Genomic DNA, 25,302 nt, shown 5'->3' with positions numbered 1-25,302 from the left:
ACGTTTGGCAGCTTGGATCCGGGGTCTCAAACACTGGAATACTCCGTCACATTGTGCTACTACAGAGGACCCCAGTCAACACCCTGCTCACATTGACACAGACGTATACACTCCTTGAACCAGCACCACACATGTGCAATGCATGCATGTGTGCAGAACGAACACACACACACACACACACACACACACACACACACACACACACACACACACACACACACACACACACACACACACACACACACACACACACACACACACACACACACACACACACACACACACACACACACACACACAGAGGATCTACAAATAGACACACATGTGGCCAAGTCTAGAACAAACACTCAACCTTAGAAAGTATTCACATCAAAAAAATACATTTATTACAGTATCAGCAACTTGATCCATCATTATTATGACAACACATACATGCAAGTCTGACCATTATATAATTAAGCAGTACGGACATAATGAATATCACAAGCAAGCGCTTTTTACTTTATACACGGTGACATCTTTGTTACACCTCAAATGTGTGCATATACAGTAGATAACACAGTTGTTACTTTAATGGTAAATACCATTTGGTTGATGTTTTAGTATCTAGCTCTACTAATTATGCTTCACAGGACATTCTACTGTGATACTTTTATGACAACATACAGTACAGTATCTGTCATACAGACCATGCATTGGCTATGCAGTACTATGACATAGAGCATCAGTCAAAGCTCAAAATCTTATGAGGTGAGGGCCTCCAAGACAAACCTAAAGTCCAATCTTCTCTTCTACCTTTACGGATCAAGAAAATCTGATATTCCATGGCAAATAATTCTTCTATACTTTTAAAAAGACAGCAGTGGTTAAGCCTGATTTATAATTAGTTTTCGGTGCATGGCACCATACGTAACCAAGTATAACTCAGGCTTAAGAACCCATTTGTTGGGATAAACCAATCCAGATGAGTGTCTGGGGACCTTCAAAGTATCTAGAGAAAAGAGGTGTGTACATGGACAAAGTGTTGAATTTGACATGCAAGACACAAAAGGTCAAAAGTCATAACAGCAATACAAACATTGGGAGGGAGTCATAGAGGCGATTAGCCACTGAAGTCCACTTCATTTTGTCTTTGTTGTACGACTGGCTGAAACTGCACAATTTGCCATGTTTTCTGACACGGTCGTGCTAAGTACAAAGTAATCAATAGCCTCGACACAAACAGGGTTATCAGACAATTAAAATACAGCTTCTAGTAGTTGACACAGGCAGAAAGAGACTAGCAACGGGGCAGAATACAAGGGACACTTTGTGACCAAAAAGTCATCTGATTATTGGCCTGATAAACTGAATACACTAAATAGCAAGAAGAAAAGAGATAACGAGAAAGGCAGAAACGTGACTTCACTGGTTTACATTAACAGGGCAGAGGACTGCATGGCATTGTACTACATGTAGCAAAGATATGCCACTCAACTCAACGGAATGATTTAAGTTCATTAAAGGTTATTGCACTACACTAGATGCATGCACTTTGATGGGCCATTCCAAATGGGGAAAGGATATGAGGGCACTTCAGGGTCATAAGGTAACAACTTTCCTCTCCTGGATCACAACACAGTCATATCAATCATTTACACACAATTAATTTACAAGCCTTTGAAGTCTTTGAACATTTTGAACAAGTTGAGTTAAATATGTATTTACAACTAATTAAACCTTAATAGAGACAACACGTTAAAAACCCCAAAAGGTGATTCAAACCTGCCAGAGAGCATCCAAAATGTTCATAAATCATATATTATTTTTCAAATAATTCTGTCACATTTTCTTGAAACACCTGAGGACATTTTTCAAATATTGTCATGCCCCTCCTTGAGACGTGCTTTGAAGACACAATGCTACCTCTTAGTGGCAGGTTGTAGTAATACAATCAAGAGACCACCTCACAGTTGAAATACTCTGCATCCAATTGCACACTGTTGGTTACACATGCAAATATAGATAATGATGCACACTACACACACATTGTAAAACAGGAAAGTAGTATTATGGAGTCATTTTTGTACTGTTCCTATTCTTAGCCATGATGTTGGTTTCTGAATAAAGCACTTTCTACAAACATCTACAATACAGTCCATAGCTGATACCCTAAAATATCTACTTCAGAATGCCACTAAACCACAGACAACAACATCATTTAATTTGCGTGCAGAGGAATTTGTGTATCTCTGGGAATGTACAGGGGACAGAGAGAATAACTCTCTGAGCATGTTTAGTTAACCACAGAATGTAGAATAGGCTCTGCGCAGCTACCTTATTAGTACAGTATAGAACTGAGAATAGAATCAGAAGATACAGATAAGGAGTTTCAGTCATGTACATGGAAGGCACTTTGGATGGATTAGGAGACTGTGATGTCCATATGGTGTTCTCAATAGTCTCTAATAGACACAATACTACTGTACTGCATCATAAAGTGTGTGTCAGAGGAAGGCTAATAAACAGTGATTACATTTTCTACGTAAACAACAAGGAAGACTGGAGCAGAAGGTACATAAGGAAACGTTAATTTCTACTCAAACATAGTATATTCATCTACAGGTGTGTAAAGCCGGATTTATATTGTATTGCAAGCTGGTGTCACATGCCAGAAATACCCGATCTACAGGCTCACAACACGTTGCATCGCGACAAAGTATAAATGAAGCATAAGACACACCATTTTGGTGATTTTAAATAGGCTCTGTGCATAGCTGTAGCTCCCTTTTCCAGAAGGTGGCATGAACATTTCCTGTTCCGGATCAGTTTCCCATAGCTTCTTTTGATTGGCTCAGCAGCAGATTTGAACTAGAAACACATATGAAGGTGTCGTGTGGCTGCTGAGCCAATCAAAACAAACCATGGAAACTGACCCGTAACAGAAAATGTTCATGCCACCTTCTGGAAAAGGGAACTACGATTATATATAGTCTATAGTCGCAGCGAGAATGTATGTGTGCACCAGAATTGGTCCAATATAGTTCTCAAATACTTTGCTGGTTTGTTTTTATCCTACATAGTTGCCAGATGAATGTGATTTGCCAACAAGACAAAGCAAAGAGTGCTAGAATGTAGTGACATAGATAAATAAGCTTTCTGTTATTGTCAGTGTATATAGCTCTATACGAATTGAGTTGAAAATTAAAACTCATGTCAGCAAGCAGCATACAGAAACTGCTTTAAATTGTTTTTTGGTTGATAGTATATATTGTATACATCACATATATTTGTATATGAAATCATTTTCAAAACTGTGTTTTTCAGTAATTGCTGATGATTTTCATAGTCTATAGAAACTGCCCTTACTGTCTGTTCTGGCCTTTCTCTGGGTTCTTACATTTCCCATGATGCATTTCATGGGCAAGCATTGGCCTGGTTCACCCATAATATGGTCTATGGCCATTACATCAACTGATCATATATTATTATAATCAAGATGCAATTGTGCCGTAAACAAAGTGAACAAGGACAATGTCATGGCCACCAAGGGTAGCCGATATAAACCAGGAAGTAAGGGCTGTAGTTTCACATTTGCTGCTTTGGCGGCATTTCTGAGACACACAGAATAGTCAGTGGTCAGTGTTAAGGCTACTAATGAAACATTAGTCCTACAACAAATACATAGAAATAATATTGAAACTTGTGATAGTGTCCCTTTAATGACAATGACAACTGTGTATTGATTATTGAATATATGTGTAAAACTGTTAAAGGAAGATAGTCATGGATGCTTAACAGATGGTGTTCATCATATATGAGGGAGGATTAACAAGATAGGTTTAAAATAAGCCACATCAGATATTATAATTCATAATATAACAGAGTCCGGTATACAGTACATATAGGGACAGAAACAGTAACCAGCCTGTTTAGGAATCACAATATACTACACATTGCTAAAAACATGTGTGTGTATTATGTTTGCTTTAATTCTGAAGCTGAACTTGGACATTAGTCTGTGGCAGTTATTAATTGAAGTGATTAATGGTTGATAATATCAGACAACTGTCAGTTATTATTGCTGGTACAGGAGAAGGTATAGATGAGGAATACAGAAGTGTATAGTAGATATGGTTTACCATGGAGTAGTTGATCGTATTGTCTTCAGCAAATGGTACCACGCCCTTGCAACACCTGTCAATGGAGACGTGGTCTTTGTGCTGAGGTCATGAGACAATGTTGATGTTCAGTATGTGAATGCCGTCAGATAGTCACTTCATAACATGAAATTAAATCGGCCATCTCTCTCACTCTGCTGCCATTTTCTCAATGTGGTCGCTCAGTAACTTGTACTGTTCTGCAGAGCGGAAAAACACACACATGCAGGATTATTGTGACACTTCTCTTATGATGGGGAAATAAAACTGAACACAAGTGTCTACCAGAAACCAATTTTACATGGTGTGGAATAATATTTATGTTCCCTATATTTTTCCCTTTTTCTCCCAATTTATTTGTCATGCCAATTCCCAGTTTTCCCCTCATATATAGTCCCTGTCACTGCTAACCCCAACAGTTGGTAATGTGGGAGGGTGTAGACCACTGTTTCCCAAACAGTGGGTCGGGACCCATGTTTGGGTCACCAAGGAAATATCTAATTTTCCTACATTAAAAATAAATAAATATATATATATTTCAAAAGATTTTAAAACGTTTATACAAAAAGTCACAACTTCATCAAATAAAAACAGTTACAATTTTTTTTTTCATTAGCGAAAAATCTAATAATTTCCATAGGCTCCATTAATAATAAAAAAAAAGGTTAAGAAGTATTGAAAATAGCAGATCCACAAGCTCACAACGCGGTGCGAGCTTGTAGATCTGCTATTTTCACTAGTTTGGGTCCCGGGCAAACATCAGATTTCTCTTTTGGGTCTTTTGGGCTAAAAAGTTTGGGAACCACTGGGGTAGACAACCACGTGTCACCTCCGATACACATTAAGTCGCCAGCCGTTTCTTTTTACCTGAGAGTGAGGAGTTTCAGTGGGAGCACATAATGCATGTGGAGTAACATGCCATGTCCTTCTCAGGTATACACTTCACTGAACATATGGACCTGTAGGAGTTGGTACTGCTAGTGCAGTGACAGAGATCACCCTCTCTGCCCAGCATCCCATGTACAGCCAAATGTGTTTGTTGGAGCACCATGGAGCATTTGAAACACTAGTCTCTGTGGTGGTGGTGGACGACGGGAATTTCACCCCTACGCCGCCCAGATACCCCACAGTGATTGACTCTTACTAGTGTATGCATCCATCATTTTTATATCAGAATGAAAACATATCTGTGAGCTGATAGCTGATGCTTTACCTTCATTCAGGTTTCCAATCACTGCCTGTTTCTTCAGGAAATCATTGCAGAGTTTTTTACTGAGCCCAAAGGCCAGCATGTTATGGGTAAATGTCCTGGAAATGCATAATAAATGGACAAAACACACATACCCACAATTATTTATCACACTGCTAAATATAAACATCTAAGTTCACCAGATATCAATTACAACACAATGTACAAGGCTCAAATAATTTCATTATTTGTATATCATTTCCAGTCGTGTAAAAGTAACGAAGTACAAGTACTTTGTTACAACAGTTTTGTCGTTTTTGGGAAGATCTATACTTTAATTGAGTTTATATTTATCACAACTTTCACTTTTACCTCTGTACATTTAGAATAAGAAAATTATACTTTTACTCCACAACGTTAAATCCCATCTCATTACTCACTACGAAATGAAATCTAACTATAATTTTAAGTCTCTCATCATCATGATATTGGATTATCCAGCAATGGACATGTTGTCCGTTATGGTGACTATTAGTGCCTGCTCCATACTGCATTTATGCATTTTTATGTTTGATTGGATCATTTGTGTGGCAATCTTTTTTCTTCTTTTTTATATTGCACAAATAGCAGGTAGGTGTTTTGTGCACAGGTCCCTGCCACTGAAATGTCTTTGTGAAAAGAGTAGTGGAGGCAGGCTGGTTTAGATGCCTACTATATGAATTAATGGCTACAAATGTGTTATTTTGTCAGTGCTTCCTCACCCCAGTTGGCCAAAGGCAATGTTTTCATCAATTCTGGAGCTGTCGTCTCTCTCCTCCTGTGTCATGTGACACCACTTCTCCCTGCATGAGAAGGCATGAGGATTTCATTCACAATTGCCTTTGACCTTCAGATTTTCTACATCAATAACCATTGAAGGCTGGGAATCAAAAAACTGTCAGTATGGCACTGACCGTTGTTAGGAATAATAATTTACATTTACATTAACATAACTGGTAAAAAAACAAATCAAAATGTTAGTCAATGGGGTACTAGACTTTAGACATGTTTATAAGCATCCTTATGGTGATTAATTTAATCATGGATAGTGGAGAAACAAATAATATTAACAGTTACTTGCTACACTAAATGAAGTGTGGGTGGGGGGCAGCTAGATATAGATAGATAGAATACAATGAAAATATAATAAATTAAAATAGATTATATGCATACTATAACAGAAAAACATACACAAATGACAATGAGACTTTTCAAACACATCAACTTGCCATTTGCTTAGTCAAACAAACAAAACACATTCAACAAAATCATATGAGCAACAGACAACCAATTGGCATTGCCAACAAGTAAATTAACACAATTCAAGCAAATCACAGACAATCATATGTGTTACAAAAGTGATACATTCTTCTTTATCACCCCACACAAGAAATAACACACCATAATCGTTAATCATTTATGAATTGGTATAACAAATATGACAGTGTTAGTGGGTATAAAGTGCTGTCCAATATGATCTCATAACCCTCATCATTCTTTTTGCACATGAATGAAGGAAGTTATTGGCTGCATGTTAATGCTATTAGTCACCTATGGGATAGATAGTAGTACAATAAAACAGCCTCCTTCCTTGCTATAAAAAGCCTAAGACTTAACACTAAGAGAATGCAGAAGACATAAGAGGAACATATTGCACTTTTGTAGGTGTTTCAAGGAAATCTTAAAAACATAGGAGAGCTACATCAACCACAATCCAAAGCTAGGATCAGGATAGAATATTTCAGCCGTAAAGAGATTTCTCTCAAAACGATTAAAAGGATCCCTGGTTAATAAGCCTTATTACATTGCCCTCTATAACAAAAAATACAAATAAAAAACACCATAGATATTTTCTTTATTTTAGAAATAGTTCATCTTTTACTCAAGGGGGGCAACGCACGTTGCAAGTTTATGTGTGGTCCAGCAATAAACAATCGTACTTAACATAGACAACAACAAAAAAACGTGATACTTCTTAAGGTTAATATGAGCATCAAAACTATATTTTAAATAGCACATGCATTCCATAGGACTGGACCACACATTTGCAACAGGCGTTGTCCCCCTTGAGTAAAAGATGAACTATTTCTAAAATAAAGAAAATATTTAAGGTGTTTTTAATTTGACATTCTTGTTATAGAGAGCAATTAGGCATTTAAGGCATATAAGGCCAGGGATCCTTTTGAGAAGCAATTTTTAGTTCTTTGCAATAACTGTTGCTACTCCTACTATTGCTATTGTATGTACTGTCAAATTATCTGTCAAAATTGGAAGCAGGACAGTAAACTATACAGACACACAGAATGACACAATCATGCAAACATACGTATACATGTAGGCCTACTGTACAGAGCTTTATGGAGAGAACATAAATTAGCTTCAATCACTTTTTCTGGGCTCTCGATCATAATAATGCTCTGGAATGAGGCCTGCCTATTCCTATCCTGGCATGCATAAAGCCTCATTTATATGTAGTCGTAAGATGGTGTCCCACACCAAGCATAGCCTATCTACAAGCTCACAACCTGTTGTGATGTGGTGCGAGATTGTAGATTGGCTATTTTTGTTGCAGGAAACCGCCGTACGACCACGTAAATCAGGCTTAACACATCCCTGCAATCGACCTGCCATTGCACTGAAAGAAACAAATATATAGTAGGCTGTGTGTGACAAGGGGACAAATGGGAGGGACAGAACATGCACATAGAATGAATATAGAATGAACATGCAAACAGGTGCAGAGAGAAAGCACTCCTAAGGACTGGTACCTCTCATCTAGAGCCTAGATATAATGCCATTCAAATACCATTATAAATCTATCTCTTTAGATAGTGTGGTTACCCTGTGTTTAATTTGTCAGAATGGAGTCATTTGTCTGAAGAAGGCAAATAAATAGGGCTACACATATATGATCCGTCTGAGTTCAGACTTAGAGCTCAACTGTATTACAGAGACCCATAAAACAACAGAGATTACACTGTAAAATCCTGTGTTATTTTAACTCAGTGAGTGGACAAATGGAACCAAATAGACCCATTTTTACTCTCACAGTAAAAATTAACACTGAGGAACAGGGACAGTAAAAAATTAAAATAGCCAAAGACAAGAATAGGTTTAAAATGCATTATGTTGTGTGTGACATATAATGAAAGGAAATAAAAAGGCATTATATAAGCGTTTCAATGCAATAATGAATAAAGCATTCATCATTGAGGAAATTATGACCACAGATTCGGAGAGCGTAACTCCAGACACTGATCTCCAGTCAGCTGGTGTGTGGATTTAAGTCTTGAGGTTTACCCCCGACTGTCGCTGTTCACTGGAGCACATCTGATTAGACCCGAGGCTACTGTGAGACCTTCAGCCTCTCTCTGTCTGGGTCACGACTCACAAGGCTGAGCACCCATCTGGTCTCCTACCTACTTCTACACCATGTTTTTCTTCAGCCATCAGGTTTCTCAATCTCTCCCCTGATTTATCTTTGTCTCCAATCTCTGTCTGCTCCCACCTCAAACTTTGTTTTGTTGATTTATCAGCACCCCTCCCCCCTACTACAAGTTCACAACGCGTCGCAAATGCGCTGTGAGCTTGTAGATCAGCTATTTTCGCTACTCGTCATACGACTAAGTATAAAGGGTTTAATGGTTAGGGCCACTCTCAATTTGACTATAGTGTTGAGGGGCAGCGGACAGACCTCTCGTCTTTCTGTTCCTCCTCCGTTCCCCTGCCCGGCAGCAAGGCACAAGGAGACAAAGGGTTAAAGTCACATGCGAGAGGAAGGGGGCAGAACAACAGATTAAGAGAGTAAAAGAGGACAGGAGGAGAGCATATAAAATGAGACCATTAATAGTGTGAGAGAAGAAAAGAGACGTCAGCAGACCATCAGCAGCAGTGAATTAAGATTCATCGTGTTCAGTGCTGAAGCCAACAGTACATTGCAATCTCCTGCCCGCTTCACATTTCTTTGACAAGACACAGATATGGTCACGCACACTCTCTCTCTCTCTCTCTCTCTCTCTCTCAAACACACACACACACACACACACACACACACACTCACACACACAGAGAGTTACAGTCATTTCAATTAAACTATACCTCACATCTATATCTCATTATATTTGCACACTATTTGGCTTGGTTTTGTGCTCTCCCTATATTCTAATCATGTACTGTACCATCTCTTATTTAGAGGACATTACTTTAGCCATTACATCACTTTCCGTTCCCACATTTATAAAACACAAACCTTTTCACACCCATTCCCGTTGCATAATATATCGTCGCTGTCGGGTGGAAACCTTGTATGTCCAAACTGTTACTTTTCAGGAAATGGGAAAAATGTTCCATTGGATCCAATGTAGTTATTAATAGTCACAAGCTCTTGTTAATACTTTTCATTGGTTCAATATTAAACCCACAGACACACTTAGCCACTTTTACATTCACCTTCTAATGTTTCAACACTTGTAAACTTGTAGATCAGCTATTTTTGCTACTTTTGTGTGACACTGTAGTACAGGGGTTTTCAACTGATTGTGAACCAGGGACCACCACCCTGACTAAGAATCAACCTGGGGACCACTGTTGTGTTGGGTAGGGATGTGGACTAAGATTAGTGCTTGCACATACACTTGCTACAGTACATGCATCCCATGTCTATACATACCAGTGTTTCTCAACCAGTGGTCCATGGCATAATTAGGCCTGCAGGTTGTCAATGGGAAAGTGTTTTAAAATGTAAATACATAAATAAAATACCTTTGTTAAATATATTAACATAGTTTAAATAATATTTCATAAGCCCATCAAATGTAAGAAAATATTTGAATTAATAGGCGTGGTGTGGGAGAAAAAGCTTGAAATTAAATAATGACTGTTAAGGGCTTGATTTAATTTGTTGCACAATACTACGTGCAACAAATTATATCAAGTCTAGGCATTATTTAACTGAAACATGGGAGTGGTCCAGAGCTAAAAAAACCCGATCTATTCCTATCCCACGGTTACCCTTATTCCCTTCTCTTACTTTATCCAACTTTCCATTAAACTCATGTTAACTGATATACTGATTTGCATTTTATGTATGAGTGAGCAGACACATGCGATTATATGGGCACATTTCCTAATTATGATGACTCAATCAGGCAATCCGGTACACTTCCCCTTCATGAGATTCGAACTCCCTTTTCAGTGCAGTTTCTTGACCTCCGACCTCCCAGGAACTAACAACATTGACGGTCATCACAAGTCACCAGGTCATTTAGCGCACTGTTCCGTGGATGAAAATAAATACAAAATCTTCACTTTCCTACATTACTAAATGCATGGTTAAGGACCACATGCAATACCTTCACGGACCACCAGTTGAAAACCCCTCCTGTAGTATGACGAAGAAGGGCATTCATTTATGGAAAAACATAAAAAAGGAATATGGAGATAACAAGGTTACCACTCGACAGCGACATTATCTATCCACACACCCACAAGCTCATCCTCCATTCCTCCACTCAGTCTCACCTGGTCGTAGGTGATCTTTTCTTCCTCTCACAATGAACAGCATCAAAAAACGCTGCATTCCAGAATCGCAGAGCGTGCCTAATAGTGGAGAGGAACAACTGGTTAGTTGCTTCCTTCTCACTATACTCATGAGCTCTGTGTCATGGCAAAGCCCTTTACAGGAGCTCTGGACCGTCCCTCCAATAGTAGGTTAATTTTAACCCATTCAATCCGGGAACACATCTCTGTCATTTTAGATTTCTTTGGTTATTCAAAAATAGCAGATATACAAGATCATAGCACGGTACCTACCGAGTGCGGCGCTATGAGCTTGTAGATCTGCTAGTTTTTGAAAAATCGTGTACATATTTTTATAAAATATGTTATAAAATATTTTGTTCCAGGGACCTCCAGAAGCAAAGATTTGAGTTCAAAATGTTTGCTTTAAAAAATATAATCCTCAAAGATTTGAAAAAAAAATTACGAGCTTTCAAAAATAGCAGATCTACAAGCTCGTATATAAGCTTGTATATCTGCTAGTTTTGAATAGCCAAAGTATAAAATAATAATGGTTATAGCTAAAATCTAAAATGACACAGATGCGTTCCCGGTTTTAACAGGTTTAGGATGAAAGTACATCATCTCTGATTGCAGATAATTGTGGGACACAGTGGATCTCATACAGAGCCACCTACCAGATGGGCTGCTGCTTCAGGTGGGTATACAGGTACACCTTTTCCTCTTTCTTCTCTTCTGGAGCCTCAGACACTGTGACAGCAAGGACGTTAAATATTAAAGTCAAATTAATTAATAGGGACAACGCAGTAAAGTCCTCAGGGAAATGAATTTATTTTCTATTGATGTACTGTACCTGGAGACTTGACAGGACTCTCTTCTTCACTGGATATAAGAATGAAGGGAAGAATCAGGACAAGGACAGATAGGCTGGTCACGATTATTACATAATCGCAATTATTTGAGATTATGATCATTTATTTGCATAATCATCTAAATCATTTCCATTATCTGCATAAATTCATCATGATATTAATAGCCGATTTACAAGCTCACAGCGCTTGTAGATCTGCTATTTTCTGTATTTTGGAAAAATGGAAATTATTAAATGCATAAACTGTTTTGGCCATTAGATATTTTGATTATACTGTAGGTACCGGTCAATTTGTATAAATTCTGTAAGCTAGTTGTCATATCTGCCCTGTGCAATTTTGTTTACACCCTTAAAGGCAAACATAAATATAATTAATAAATATAATTAGATTTATAAAAAAAAATAAGAAAAGGAAATTTGATTTATATGTTCCAATGTTCAATGCCAAAACACAATTAAATCTTGAATCAATTATTTGTATGACAATTAATCGTCAACTAAAATGACATGATCGTGACAGCCCGAGAACAGATTGACCACAAATTCATACAAAATAATTGTACGAATAAAAGCACTCTCACTTGCGAGCCACTGGACCTCTCAGCTTGCTCTCCAGGCCTCCAAAGAAGCTCTTGACATCGTTCTTGGAGGTGTTTTTAAGCATCCGCCCAGCAGCATCTTTCTTTACAGACAGCCAGACATTGGCCTTGTTCAGGTAATTGTCCAGGCCTGCAGCAGAGCCACCACGATCCAACAGCTCTGAAGGAGACAGCTGGAACCTTCCTGAAGGAGCAGAGAGGAGTTGAGGTTTGTTAAGCAATCCATCTACAATAGTTCACATTCATTTTCATTTATAGAATTGGTAGAACATGAATGTTGTTAGTGGTATTGATAGCGAGTTCAAAATGACATGCAAACAACACCAGTTGTAAGTAGAACAGTGTTACGCAAGTACCATATAGTCCTTGTATAAATTGAATTCTCACGCTCCAAATGAACAGATAAAGAGTGTTTAACATTCCAGTGTTCTACACATCAACATGAATACATGGGAAGGTCAACAGCTTGTGGGAGAAGGTGCGTATGTTTTAAGTGTATTTACAGTTGAGAGATATGTCTGTAATTCTGGTCATGTCATGTTCTTTCTAAGAAATCTAAGGGGAGTATTTTCTGGTCTCCAGGGCAAACCTTTAATCCCTATCCAGGTTGTTCAGATTTGGATTTTTGGTGTTAAAAGATATTATTTGATAAATAAAACTTATATTTATTATTGACATACCGTTGCCTGAGATAATTCTATGATCACAGATTGGATATTAAAGTGATCCCAAAGATGTTTTTTGTTTACAAAAATCCAAATCTGATCTTGAGTCCACTCGGTTAGGGATTAAAAGACATGGGTGAGCCGAGGGTCAAACCAGCAAACTTCTGATTCTCAGAAGGCCTTCAACCTACTCAACTACGGCCAACCTACTGTAATAATAATCTATAATAATCTACATATATCTACATACTGTACAGAGACATTGGATTTTAGGTGTTCATAAAACATGGCAGTATCTTACTGCAGTGTTGTGACTCATCATGATGTACTTTAAATCTTGCATGGATAAGCACAAACCTCATGAGGCAGTGTTGCCACATGAGTGAAACCACAGTGAGTGTGAGCAGCAACCCGCCCTATGAATCATTATTTACCAAATCTGTACATGGCTCCAGCATCTTCAATTTCCTTTCTTTCCATTTGTTCACCTTCCAGACGTAACTTAAGGCCCAATGAATAACAATGCATTTAACTTTCCCTGTATCAATGTGTGTGTGTGTGTGTGTGTGTGTGTGTGTGTGTGTGTGTGTGTGTGTGTGTGTGTGTGTGTGTGTGTGTGTGTGTGTGTGTGTGTGTGTGTGTGTGTGTGTGTGTGTGTGTGTGTGTGAAGAAGTACAGGAAAGGACAACAAAAATGTATAAACACAGTACTGTAAAACTAGACTCATTGCAGGTTCATGTTCATGTGCATTTCATGTTCATTAATGAAACTAGAAAAAGCAGTTACTATTTTTTAAATAGGCTGCCCTTTTGATTTGTATGTGGACACACACATGAAATATCAACCTTTGGTAGAACGTATTATGGCCTTAGGATATAACGGTCAACTTATTGTCCTTGTGTTTGAGAGTCTGGGACACGTTCACAAACTTGTGCTCCGTGGACTGCAATTGGGAGGATTGCAAAAGACAAATGCAAAACAATTGGCTAATTGGCTGTATATAGTAAGTCATCAAAGTGCTATATTTTTTCCTATGTGTGTTAATAAGCATGCGCATCCAGTTGTATCTAGTTTGACCATTATGTAACCCTCTTCTGATCAGTATTTGGATCTATTACTTATAAGCTTCTTGTGCAGATGTGTGTGTGTGTGTGTGTGTGTGTGTGTGTGTGTGTGTGTGTGTGTGTGTGTGTGTGTGTGTGTGTCAGATCAGACAAAGTATAGCCTTACCAATGTGGTAGTATGTGAAGCACATGGTCATGAGGTTTTTGGCTGGGCTGTAGTCATCCATTTGGAAACATCTGCAACCAAACAAACATTAACTAACAAACAAGAAGGAATAATGGTGGAAAAAAAAATATTTGCAGTCTGTGGAAGGATTACTAGGCCACATATTAGATATTATCTCCCACCCATACACTGTCGCTGACCACACACACTAGGAAAACACACACTATGTCTTCAAACTCTTCGGAAAAAAAGAAGAAAGAAATTATGCAATTACGTGCTACTCATCAGGAACATTCCGGGCAATGTGCTTTTTGGCTTTGAGTTAAATGCAAACAAACGACTGTTTAAGATAAATCAAGCAGTGAATTGAACAATCAACAAACAAATACAGCTACAACCAGACTCACTCAAATAGCACCACTGCAAAAGATTGCACCAGTCTGTAGAAGGTCGCTTCGCTGACACATTTGGAGTTGCAGCGCTGTAAACATAGAATGAAAGAGATATTTGTGTGTGTGTTCTGTCAAGCTAAAAGCATGATGACAAAAACACAGCTGAACATTGTTTCCATTTTGTAATCACCAGCTAGCTGATGCAAACAAACAACTTCAGAGATTCAAGCAATGTTCTGGAAAGCTACTCATAAATATAAATATAATTAGATCAGAAATACTCATATTTCAAAATATATTTCACGCATTTATAAATGTTACATGTTTTTACATTTCTGGTGTTATCATTGTAGAGAAAGGTTTTAATACAGATGTACAACCGGGAGCGCTTCCATTGACTTGAATAAACACCGACTCTTATGGACATACTATGTTTGTCTGAATTGAGCTTACTTCATAGCAATATTAGTTCCAATGCAGAAAACGTAAAGCACCTTTTACAACTCACACTGTTTTCCAAAATTATGCTCCCTGCTGAAAAGGCATCGCTAGTGCACTGCGTGCAGAAGTTTACTCGATGACAATTGTGTTTATTGAAGTGCCCAGCCAAGCCAGAGGCATCAAACTCCAGTCTCTGTGGTGGTGGAGGAGTACTTTACTCCTTCACCACCCGGACATACTTAAATTAATTTTTTACACTGTTTATGAGAAATGCCAACCAAACTACGCCTTGTTGATATGTAACACCTATCGAAGCTCATAATTCAGAGACCTGTTGGGATATGGACAGTTCAGAAACCTGCCTACCAATGACATCATCGATGGGGATTCAAGCTAATAGAAACTACAGCCTTTTTCTTTCTGGAAAGTTAGCATGCTGAAATAGAAGCCATTGTTCTTACATTAATAAAATAAATAAATTTTTACATCTTATTTGAAATGTCCAAACCTGCCTACCGATGATGTCATTGGTGGGCAGGTTTCTGAACTGTCCACAGCCTCTGAGACATAGATTGAGTGGATAGAAATGGTACCATCTAATAATGGACATTAGTGAGGATTATTTAATTATATGAAGGTATGTTGAAAATGGGTGAAATCCTTTAATTGTTCCTCTGGGCACAGTTTAGTCCGGTATCTGCTAACCTACCCCCACAGCAGATAAACCACACCTTTTGCATACTAGGAGCATAACACACACTCATATTTGACATACTGCGGAAGTTACCACAAAAACACCAAGCTGAGTGTATGTGTGACAAAATGGCATTTCCCTCTGACCTTATGTTGTAAACTATCCCCTTATAGTTACCTGTGCGCTAACATATTTGGCAAACCACTCTCTGCCTTTGCCATTCTCTCCGCAGCAAAGCTCTCCAAAACGTGCCTTCTCCTCCTGGTCAAACTCCTCCCTAAAACAGAAGAGTAGCGAGTTATTTATTGGGCTGACATTGTGAAATGTATTGCTGAAATGTAGGGCTGTGAGAGCTAAGCATGTATATTTTGAGACTGTGAAACATTTTGTGAGGAATACCCTGCCTGTCACACACACACACACACACACTCACACTCACACTCACACTCACACACACACACACACACACACACACACACACACACACACACACACACACACACACACACACACACACACTGAGAATGCATTGTGTAGATGCATTGAGCATGCGTCTACATACTGTACACAGACACGCAAACAAATACACAAAGAAGCTGCTGTGCACAGACGCACACATACAGAAACATGTCTTGGACCCCGAGCCGCTCTTACTTTCCGTGAAAAATCTTCTCCACATAAGCCTTCATAAACTCCCGCCTCTCTGCCACCTCCGCCCCGCCATCCTCCCCACTGTGATTGGACGAGGAGGACGACCGTCTCAGCTCCCACCCTGGAGAGGGTGGTCCCATGTCGTTCTCGCGGTCTGCTGATTCAGTGGCATCACTGTCGTTTTCCCCATCCCCTGCGCCATTATGGTGGTGCTGGTGGTGGTATGAGTTGGGGGCTGTGGGGGCTATGGGTTCAGGCAGTAAGGGCTCCTGGTGTAACCCTGTGTTTTCAGTCTCTGGAGAGAAAATGTCTGTATGGCCCTGGTGTTGACCTCCACCGCCACTGGAGGGCACTGTGACCTCTGATGGCAAGTCAAAGTCTATGAGGTTGTCCACAGCCACGCCTTCCATGTTGGAAGAAAGTTGCTTCCTCTAGCTGTTAAACAGCTTTTCTGAATATGCTGATATATATATAGATGGTATTCCTTAGTGGCTTCTCTATAAGCCTTCTTTAGGGGCAAGAAGTTGTCAATCAGGTATGTGCACCAACCCACCCTCGAGGGGTGCTGAAGTAAAGTCGACCCACAAACCCACAGCACCTGTACAAAGAGGGCAGGGAAGACAGTTAAAAGAGAAATAATATTGTATGTGAATGTTTTAATGTGCAATTAGAAAACACTGGTATTTGGATCAGGATAAAAATTTTAACTGTCAAAATGTATGCTGAACACTATTATTTACCAGTAAGTGCTGTATCTTTTTGTTCATGTAAAATAAATTGCCTTACATAAAACCCTGTCACAGACTCGGCAAGTAGGTAAGACAGACACCACATGTACAGTAGGTAAGACAGGAAATTCAAAACACTATGACAGGAAATTCATATCACCAAACCATCGACAGATAGCTCTGCACTGAAGACTTTCTACCAGTCAGCAAAAAATAAAACTCCTGTCCGTTTACTGTGCGCTTTCAAACTGTGTAGTAATCACACGATGACAATCAAATTCAAACCCCATTCAAATCAAACCCCCAGTGTTGTACTGTTACATAGGGCCTCCCATGACAATCTGCCACAATGAGGGGACCAAAAATAACGTTGTCTTTTGCTCTGACACAGTAGCATCCTGCAGGCCTCTCAGTTTAATGCTGCACTCTCTCGCTCTATCTGTCCTTGAGCTAATCTGCTTCAGGCCCTCTATCAGGGGACATTGTTTGGTGTTCTAACACTCCTCTCTCGCACGCGCACGCACGCACACGCACGCACACACATTTCCACTGACTATACCTAACATAAAAACCTTTTGAATAGAGAGGACAAGTAAAATGCCCTCACAAGGATAGAAAGATGAGAACTAATATGGTTCACAACTTCACACACATGCATATGCACACTGTCCCTCTGGCCTATGTTTGGACTGCAGCCATGAAGACGATAACACTGGACATGTTATATAATACAGTATTGAGGGAGCTAGACTCAGGATGACATACAGACTCACAGACACAGACATGCCACAAGACGCAGAGGCACTCCAAAAACACCCACACACAGACACACATATGAAGGGGGGGGGGGGGGTATCTGTCTGGTATACATGTTATACCATTCTGTCTGGTCACTCTGGTGTTAAGCTTGATTTATAATACACTCTCTCAATATTGTGTTATTCTCCATGTTGATCAAGCAAAATGAAACTGTAACATATAGTAGATGTGACATCCTCTACATGTTCACAGGAAGCAGAGTGTGAAGGGCTTGAGCTGAGAACAACCAGCAAGCAGTCCCAATGCCCTACTGCAAAGGCAATGGCATGATCACCCACTGGCCAGTGAAGCCATTGGCCTGAGTAATGTGTAGTGTCCAACCCACACTGGAGTCTGCATGCGCATGTACAAATGTACCCCCCCCCCCCCCCCCCCCCCCCCCCACACACACACACACACACACCAAGGAAATTGTGCTCAGTAAATCTTAATGTTCCATCAGTCATTGTGCACAGGCTGCAGTATTTCTGGTTCCATGAGCACAGGGTTAGCCCCCCCCCCCCCCCCCCCACCACCACCATCTCACACACACACACACACACACACACACACACACACACACACACACACACACACACACACACACACACACACACACACACACACACACACACACACACACACACACACACCTCCTGTTCCAACCCGCCCCCTCTCTCCCTCTATGCCCTAGGGAATATGCGCAGGGGGAGGAGCTTCCATCACTAAAATCATCATCACCAGTAGGACATTGAAAGCCTTGGCAGAGTTTCTTAACCACTTTCAATCTGGCGTCCCTATTTTGGGCATGTCATTAAAAAGGAAAAACATTTTCAGAAACCTACAAAATGAGCAGATCTACAAGATCGGCTATTTTTGCCACGCAACACCATAATATTATGATGAAGTATAGATAGAATAGGGCTTAAGTGGTTAAGATGAGCTCTGATTATAGTGGTGTTTGATGAGACAGTGAGACAGAGAGACAGAGAGACAGAGAGAGAGAGAGAGAGAGAGAGAGAGAGAGAGAGAGAGAGAGAGAGAGGCCCATTGTGGCCAATGTAATGACATATCCTGTCATGGAGAAATCCTAAAGATGAATTGTCATGCTGCTGCACTCCTCCACTCTCAATCACAGCCATTCATGAGACTCTCTAGGTGAAAACAACAGCACTGTACGACTGCAACAAAGTGTTGTAGTATAATAAAAAGCTCCCAGTGGTGTTATTGGCATCAGCTGTGTGTAATAGCAGCATACGGTACGCTGTAGGTAATGTTCGGTTGCCTTCTCTCCTTTCATACAGGGAACACTTGGCATGATTCACACATATGCCGTGCTTGATTATGCAACCCCTTTCCCCTCCAGGAGGAAATATTATTCATCACGCTAGTCCACACCAACCACGTCAACACGATCATCAGCTAAGCAAGATTACAAGTTAGGAGAGCCAGATTGCTACTTAACCACATGAACCCTAGCGTCCCTATTCTGCGGCGAACATTTGGCGAAAATAGATCTACAAGCTCACAACGCTGTGTTGCACCATGTTGTGAGCTTATACAGTTGATTGTTTTTTTCCAGCAAAGAAATTTGGTGTAGATAAGAGGGAAATACTACTGGACCTAGTATAGAGCCCTGGAGAACCCCAGTCACCGGAGCACATAGAGGTTAAACGGATATGCCTATTTATGATTTGAAGACATCGTCGTCCTACGACAGTATCGCTGGGAGAAAATAACATATTTTCAGCTGAAAAAAACACATAAATAAGCCATTGGAAAAGCACTCAGCTCACATCATACACAGATTGCACACTATTTCAGAGTTAATCTGTCTCAGTCCAAGCAATAAGCAATGTACTGAAATGCCTGTAAAAGCAAGTCTGCTATAGTTTCCGGTTGAAATCTGCAGTCGAGCAAATCAAATTAAAGAATTGGAAACTGAACTGGAACAGAAAACATGTATGCCACCTTATTGAAACCAAGAACTACAGTTATGCACAGTGCTCACTAGTTCTCACTATTTGCACATACCAGTGGTTCCAATACTATATGTTGTGAATGTATACCAATTCAGAGCTTGACTGCTCTCTCTTCACTGCTCCTTTTCCTCATTGTCTTTCAAGCATTTGAAAGCAATGCTAAGCTTGAAATAAGGAGGAAGTCGTCAAGGAACCGATAATTCCACTATAGTGCTCACTAACCCGGTATGCGTCCTACTTCAGTTTGAGAGGGGAAGTGGTTCAGTATTTTACCAAAGAAACAATCTTTGGTTCCTCCCCTAATTTGCCAAGGGTACTGTAGATAAATATGTTCACTAGTGGCTTCTTGGAGATTTTTTTCAAGTTCTACTAGTCTTCAACACCAGGAGGGCTGTCAGTATCTAGACTGATAGTGGGTCATCACAAATTCCCTCTCATACACTTAGGCATGGGTGCGACTGCGATAACAAGTGTCCAAAGGGATGGAATGTCGTCCTCCTCCTACGATCCATAGCTGAGGTGGGCTGGGCTCTTTCAGACCAACTCCAAACTAGGACAGAGTGAAGTTTAGATGAAGCATCATGTTGATGCCTGGCCTGCCCTCAGCTTCTCTCTTCTGCAGGTTTTGTCCACTGCCAAACGTGATTGAAAACATCCCACTATGCCTAGGCCTACTACTCTACTAGTTCGAGTATAGATCACCACTGTGCAAAAGAGTGGTAAATGAATGAACTGTGTAACTTCACATTACACACTGGCCATTGGCTATGTGACAGGCAGAAGTGGCTGATGGCAGATAACGTGTATGGAAATGATTAGTTATGGTCTGGTCAGTATTATGGCTGAGAGCTAAATTGACAAGTCTATTCTCTTCACCTCACATGACATGACCCACACAAGGGCTCGCTAGACTAATGCTAGTTCAGAAGAGGTATACTACTTCTTAAAGAAAGAGAAGGAGAGACATGCACAGAGAGAGAGAGAGAGAGAGAGAGATTATTTGTAATATTAAGTACATATAGTGTATGTTTATACATGTATTAGTGGAGTGATTTTGGCCAGTTGTGTTACTATTGTGCAGACACCTATACAAAAACACAGTACCGTTGCCATGGTCATAAATAAAATGGTAGTAGTATTGTACAAGGTATTGAAGACAAGCACTGAGAAAATCATGTTTGCAACACAAATCACAGTAAAAAGTTGAAATTTGGTCAAGTTCTCTTCTTGAGAACTACTATTAGTTCCTCAGTCAGATGAATAGAACTGACACAAACTCGACTAGTGGAACCTCAGCCAACACAGTAACGCCACAGTGTGTCTGTGCAATGGTGGAAGAAGTACTCATTCTTCTTTTACTTCAGTTAAAGTAGCAATACTAAACAATAAAAGTCCTGAATTCAACATTTTACTTCAGTGAAAGTACAAACGTACATGAATATATCCTTAGTATATAGTACCAATTCTTTCAAAATTTTACAAACATTTTTGCTACAAGCTCGCAATGCGTTGTGAGCTTGTAGATCGGCTATTTTCAAATAGACAAAGTATAGTTTAATTGGTGGTTAATGCATGTTTTGAAATAATAATCTAAATCTACAAAGTAACTAAAGTTTTAAAATAGGCCTGATCGTTGTGAGTAAAAAGTACAATATTTGTCTGTGAACACTTGTCAAGCTCCTTTCCTCTGAGAATGTTGCCCAGAATAGACCAGTTTCCATTCCATCACTTTTAGGAACACAACAAAGTATCAGATGTTGTCACTGGCAGCCGCAAATATCTCCGACAACGCAGACCAACAATGTCAAAAGTTCAAGAAAGGAGAGAGTTATGGACCTTATAAAAAACTGTGAGGAAGTTGTCCTCAATGTGCAACTCCAGATAACAGTAAAAACACAGGCTTATAAGTGCCAATCAAAAGCAGTGTAGACTAAGCTATTTCCTAAAGCCTGACTTTTCCTAATGAAAGCATAATAATAGCCCATTTATTTTTATATTTAATTAAAATAATGATTCCCTAAACACAATCCAAATACACCTGTAAATAGGCCTATGTTTTTTGTTCTTTTGTTCTAGTAGTAGTTATTACCCATTTCCTCGTGTAATATAGGCTAATGTGCTGAACATACTGTGTGTCCTGGTTATAAGCAGTGGTGGAAAAAAAAAAAAAAAAAAAAATGGCTTAAGTCAAAGTAGCAATACTGGAATATGGAAATACTGTTACAAGTAAATGCCCGGTATTCAAAATTGACTTGAGTAAAAGTACAAATGTATTGGCATCAAAATGTACTTAAAGTACCAAAAGTAAAAGTACTCATTGTGCAGAATGTCCCATTTCACAAGTTTTCAAAATGTATAAACAAATCTTTTGAAAGTAGCCAATCTACAAGCTCACAATGCGTCACATGGCAAGGCATTGTGAGCTTGTAGATCTACTATTTTCAAATGTGTGTTGTAATAATAATCCAAATCTACAAAGTAACTAGTAACTAAAGTTGTCAAAAGATTGTAGTGGAGTAAAAAGTACAATATTTGCCTCTGAGATCAGATGTATGTAGTGGAGTAGAAGTAAAAGTATTGAAAATGGGAAACACTCCAGTAAGGTAAAAAAAATACCTCAAAAGTGTACTTAAGTACAGTACTTGAGTAAATGTACGTAGTTACTTTCCACCACTTGCTATAAGCAATGTTTCATTGTATTGCTCTGTGCGCACTTGACAGCTGACCTGAGGGCATGTGCACTTCTATCAGGAAACAGCACTGAATAAACACGGCATGAAAGGCTGACGTTTCCTGTAATGCTCTGGTGGTATGGCATGGTTACAATATAGCATCGCATCGCAACCATTCTATGATAAACGGGATTTCCCATGTCCGTGTGTTTATACCCCGAAAGCAGCGCGTGAAAACAATAAGCATCAAAACGTCACGACCCCCGTCTTACAAAAATAGACATTTGATTGTATGAACCCGGACAAGTTAAATGCGAATTGACCTAAATAAATGCATTGGCCAGGTTGTCTTTAAAACAAACAAAATGCAACACATGTGAATTGGTTAGAGAACAAAAACCGTACAACTTAAGAAATAATATTTTAGTAAATAACATCACCAGCTGTACGTACATGAAGGTCCGAGGCAGCAGCACAGAGGGGCTGGTCTTCCCTGTCTGTGCGTCGTAGGCTCTGCTGCTACTGGAGGCGCAAGTGCGCATGCTCCATTCAGCTAAACGTGATGCAGGGGGAACCCAATGACGTCAACAAACAAGACTGCCTATGAGCACGGGTACTGTTAAGTTGCTCTGAGTTTCTTAGAATTTTTGGCATTCCTGTGTTACCCCAAAGGAGTATGCAACGGTTATGGATGCTATTCCTTCTGTTATTTTAATGCTCCTTAAAGGGACAGTAAGATCAGATGACGCACCATTACTTGACCCTGTGGAAACCCCAGTGGGGAGTGCTTCAGTGTCGCCTGATTTAAAACATACCAACCGTAACATACCATTCCAGAAAAACATTATTAGCACACCTTATGTAGCATCCTATTGGTCCAGATTTGTTGATAGCTTGAACTGGAAAGTCATTTGGAATCTTCCATATAAATATCTTCTTTATACCAATAAAGTGAGGGAGGTTTCGTTTAAAATCCTGCATTATCTTCTTACAGTAGCCTAAGTTCAAGAAAGACATCTGTGTGAACTGTTAATGTTAAAACACAAAACTCTACAGATGACAAATATTTCCAAGAAAGATGCACAGACAACAATGTTTTTGCAATGTATTTCAAGCTATTATACAAGAATTGACCAAAAGCGACAAATCATCTAAATTATTTAGAAGAGACATCTATAAACATTAAGCTATTTCAAGGCTGTTAGGACGATAAAGCCAAGGTCATGGTGGTTGTGAGACGTGTGTGTGTGTGTGTGTGTGTGTGTGTGTGTGTGTGTGTGTGTGTGTGTGTGTGTGTGTGTGTGTGTGTGTGTGTTGGGCGCGCGCGCGCGCACTTGTTCTTGCCATCTGGGACTATGATTCTGGGCTGGGGCCAAATAACAGTCCCTCCAAGAGTAAACACATGGATATAGTAGTATGTAGTAAGTGATACATTTTTTATTCTTTTGTTAAAATAAGTGCTAAATATCATTGCTATAGAGTGTTTGAAAATGTATTTTCTGTTTATTAAAGAGCTGGGGAGGCAGGGATACAACTGTTATTGAACAAACACTAGCAATTATCTGAATACAGAGCCTTAACCTTTTCACAAAAAACTTTATGTTTTAACCAGAAAATATTACTTACACACTATCTTTAACATCACCAACTATTAAGTACAGGAAGGGGGACAACAAAAAACTCTTGCACATGGGATCATGTTAACCTAATATTGCAGCCATCATGTGATTACTTCCCAGCTCTGGCTGCTGCTGCCAAGCTTCTCAACTTTTCAGGAAGGGTGACTGCAGCAAAATGGACTCTATCCTTCTTCAGTTTCTGTCGAACTGTCTGCGTCAGCCCAAGTTCCATGTACTCCTGCTTCTGATCATCATACAATGGCCACTGCACCAGCCCAGGACCATTTGGAGAGCTGAAGATATAGATTTAACTCATCAACAAGGTATTAAAATGTATAATCAACATCGTAGTGACAATAACATTGGAAAACAATGTGTCAATTATCTGTACTAAAAGCATGAACATTATAAGTTAAATCATGATTAGTACAGATACCGCTATAGTGATGTATTGCAAGCAAACTGAACTGAACTGTTAGATGTTTGGCAGCCTCCAGTACCTGACCAGGCAAGAGGATCAGCTTTCATACTACAGTAAATGCAATGGTTGCACAAATCAATCTGTCAACCAGGTATATCAGATACTGTAACTCACAATGGGGTATTCTTGTTGGTACTGCACCTCTCAGAACCTACTCACCCAGTCTGTACAAAATTGGCCCAGTATGCCATCATGGTTTTACATAGTTCTTCCTCGTCCTTGGTGATTGTACCTAAAATGGTACATACTGTACATTACTGCAAGACATCAAATAATGATTTTGCCCAGTGACAAATAAAATATCAAAATCATGAGGCTACAAAAACAATATTTTCCAGAATGTCCTTTAAAAATTAAAATGTAATATTGGATAATTATTATTTCTCAAACTTATGGTATACTATACAGCACAGAACATTGAAAGAAAGAGGCCTCAACATATATCTTTGTGAACACAAAGTATCAATTACTGTTTGACAATAGCTACAGTAATTCAGCACTTGTTATGGCAGCAATAGTAGTTATAACTATTAGTTCCTAAACTAATACAATAACAGAACATTCTATTGAAGTTCACAGGAAATAATGATATGTT

General features: G+C 39.4%; 2 protein-coding genes across 3 annotated transcripts in view; both read right to left on the bottom strand.

The window, feature by feature from the left end:
• Positions 1 to 369: 369 nt before the first annotated feature.
• kiaa0513 (KIAA0513) lies at positions 370 to 23,114 on the bottom strand. Of its 2 annotated transcripts, none has more exons than XM_084060514.1 (12): positions 23,061 to 23,114; positions 16,431 to 17,025; positions 15,954 to 16,053; positions 14,657 to 14,730; positions 14,250 to 14,320; positions 12,337 to 12,538; positions 11,738 to 11,766; positions 11,562 to 11,634; positions 10,888 to 10,965; positions 6,090 to 6,170; positions 5,353 to 5,447; positions 370 to 4,339 (listed from the first exon to the last, which is right to left on the bottom strand). In XM_084060514.1, exons 2-12 carry the CDS (start codon positions 16,835 to 16,837, stop codon positions 4,290 to 4,292), a joined length of 1,260 nt encoding a protein of 419 aa, XP_083916640.1. In that variant the 5' UTR covers positions 16,838 to 17,025; positions 23,061 to 23,114; the 3' UTR covers positions 370 to 4,289. The 2 variants fall into 2 exon arrangements, with proteins under 2 accessions (XP_083916640.1, XP_083916641.1); XM_084060515.1 differs by having other exon boundaries at positions 11,562 to 11,619.
• An 826-nt stretch (positions 23,115 to 23,940) lies between these two features.
• Positions 23,941 to 25,302, bottom strand: part of ces3 (carboxylesterase 3) — a 6,905-nt gene continuing 5,543 nt past the window's right edge. The window contains exons 12-13 of the mRNA XM_084060073.1: positions 24,867 to 24,939; positions 23,941 to 24,519 (exon numbers count right to left, since the gene is read on the bottom strand). Coding sequence (XP_083916199.1) covers positions 24,336 to 24,519; positions 24,867 to 24,939 — 257 coding nt within the window. The 3' untranslated portion in view covers positions 23,941 to 24,335. The remainder of the gene's footprint in view (positions 24,520 to 24,866; positions 24,940 to 25,302) is intronic.

Source organism: Gymnoscopelus microlampas, assembly GCF_963454915.1.
Source record: "Gymnoscopelus microlampas genome assembly, chromosome: 6".
In the NCBI taxonomy this organism is placed as follows: Eukaryota; Metazoa; Chordata; class Actinopteri; order Myctophiformes; family Myctophidae; genus Gymnoscopelus; species Gymnoscopelus microlampas.
This window is presented reverse-complemented; position numbering and strand designations above follow the sequence as displayed.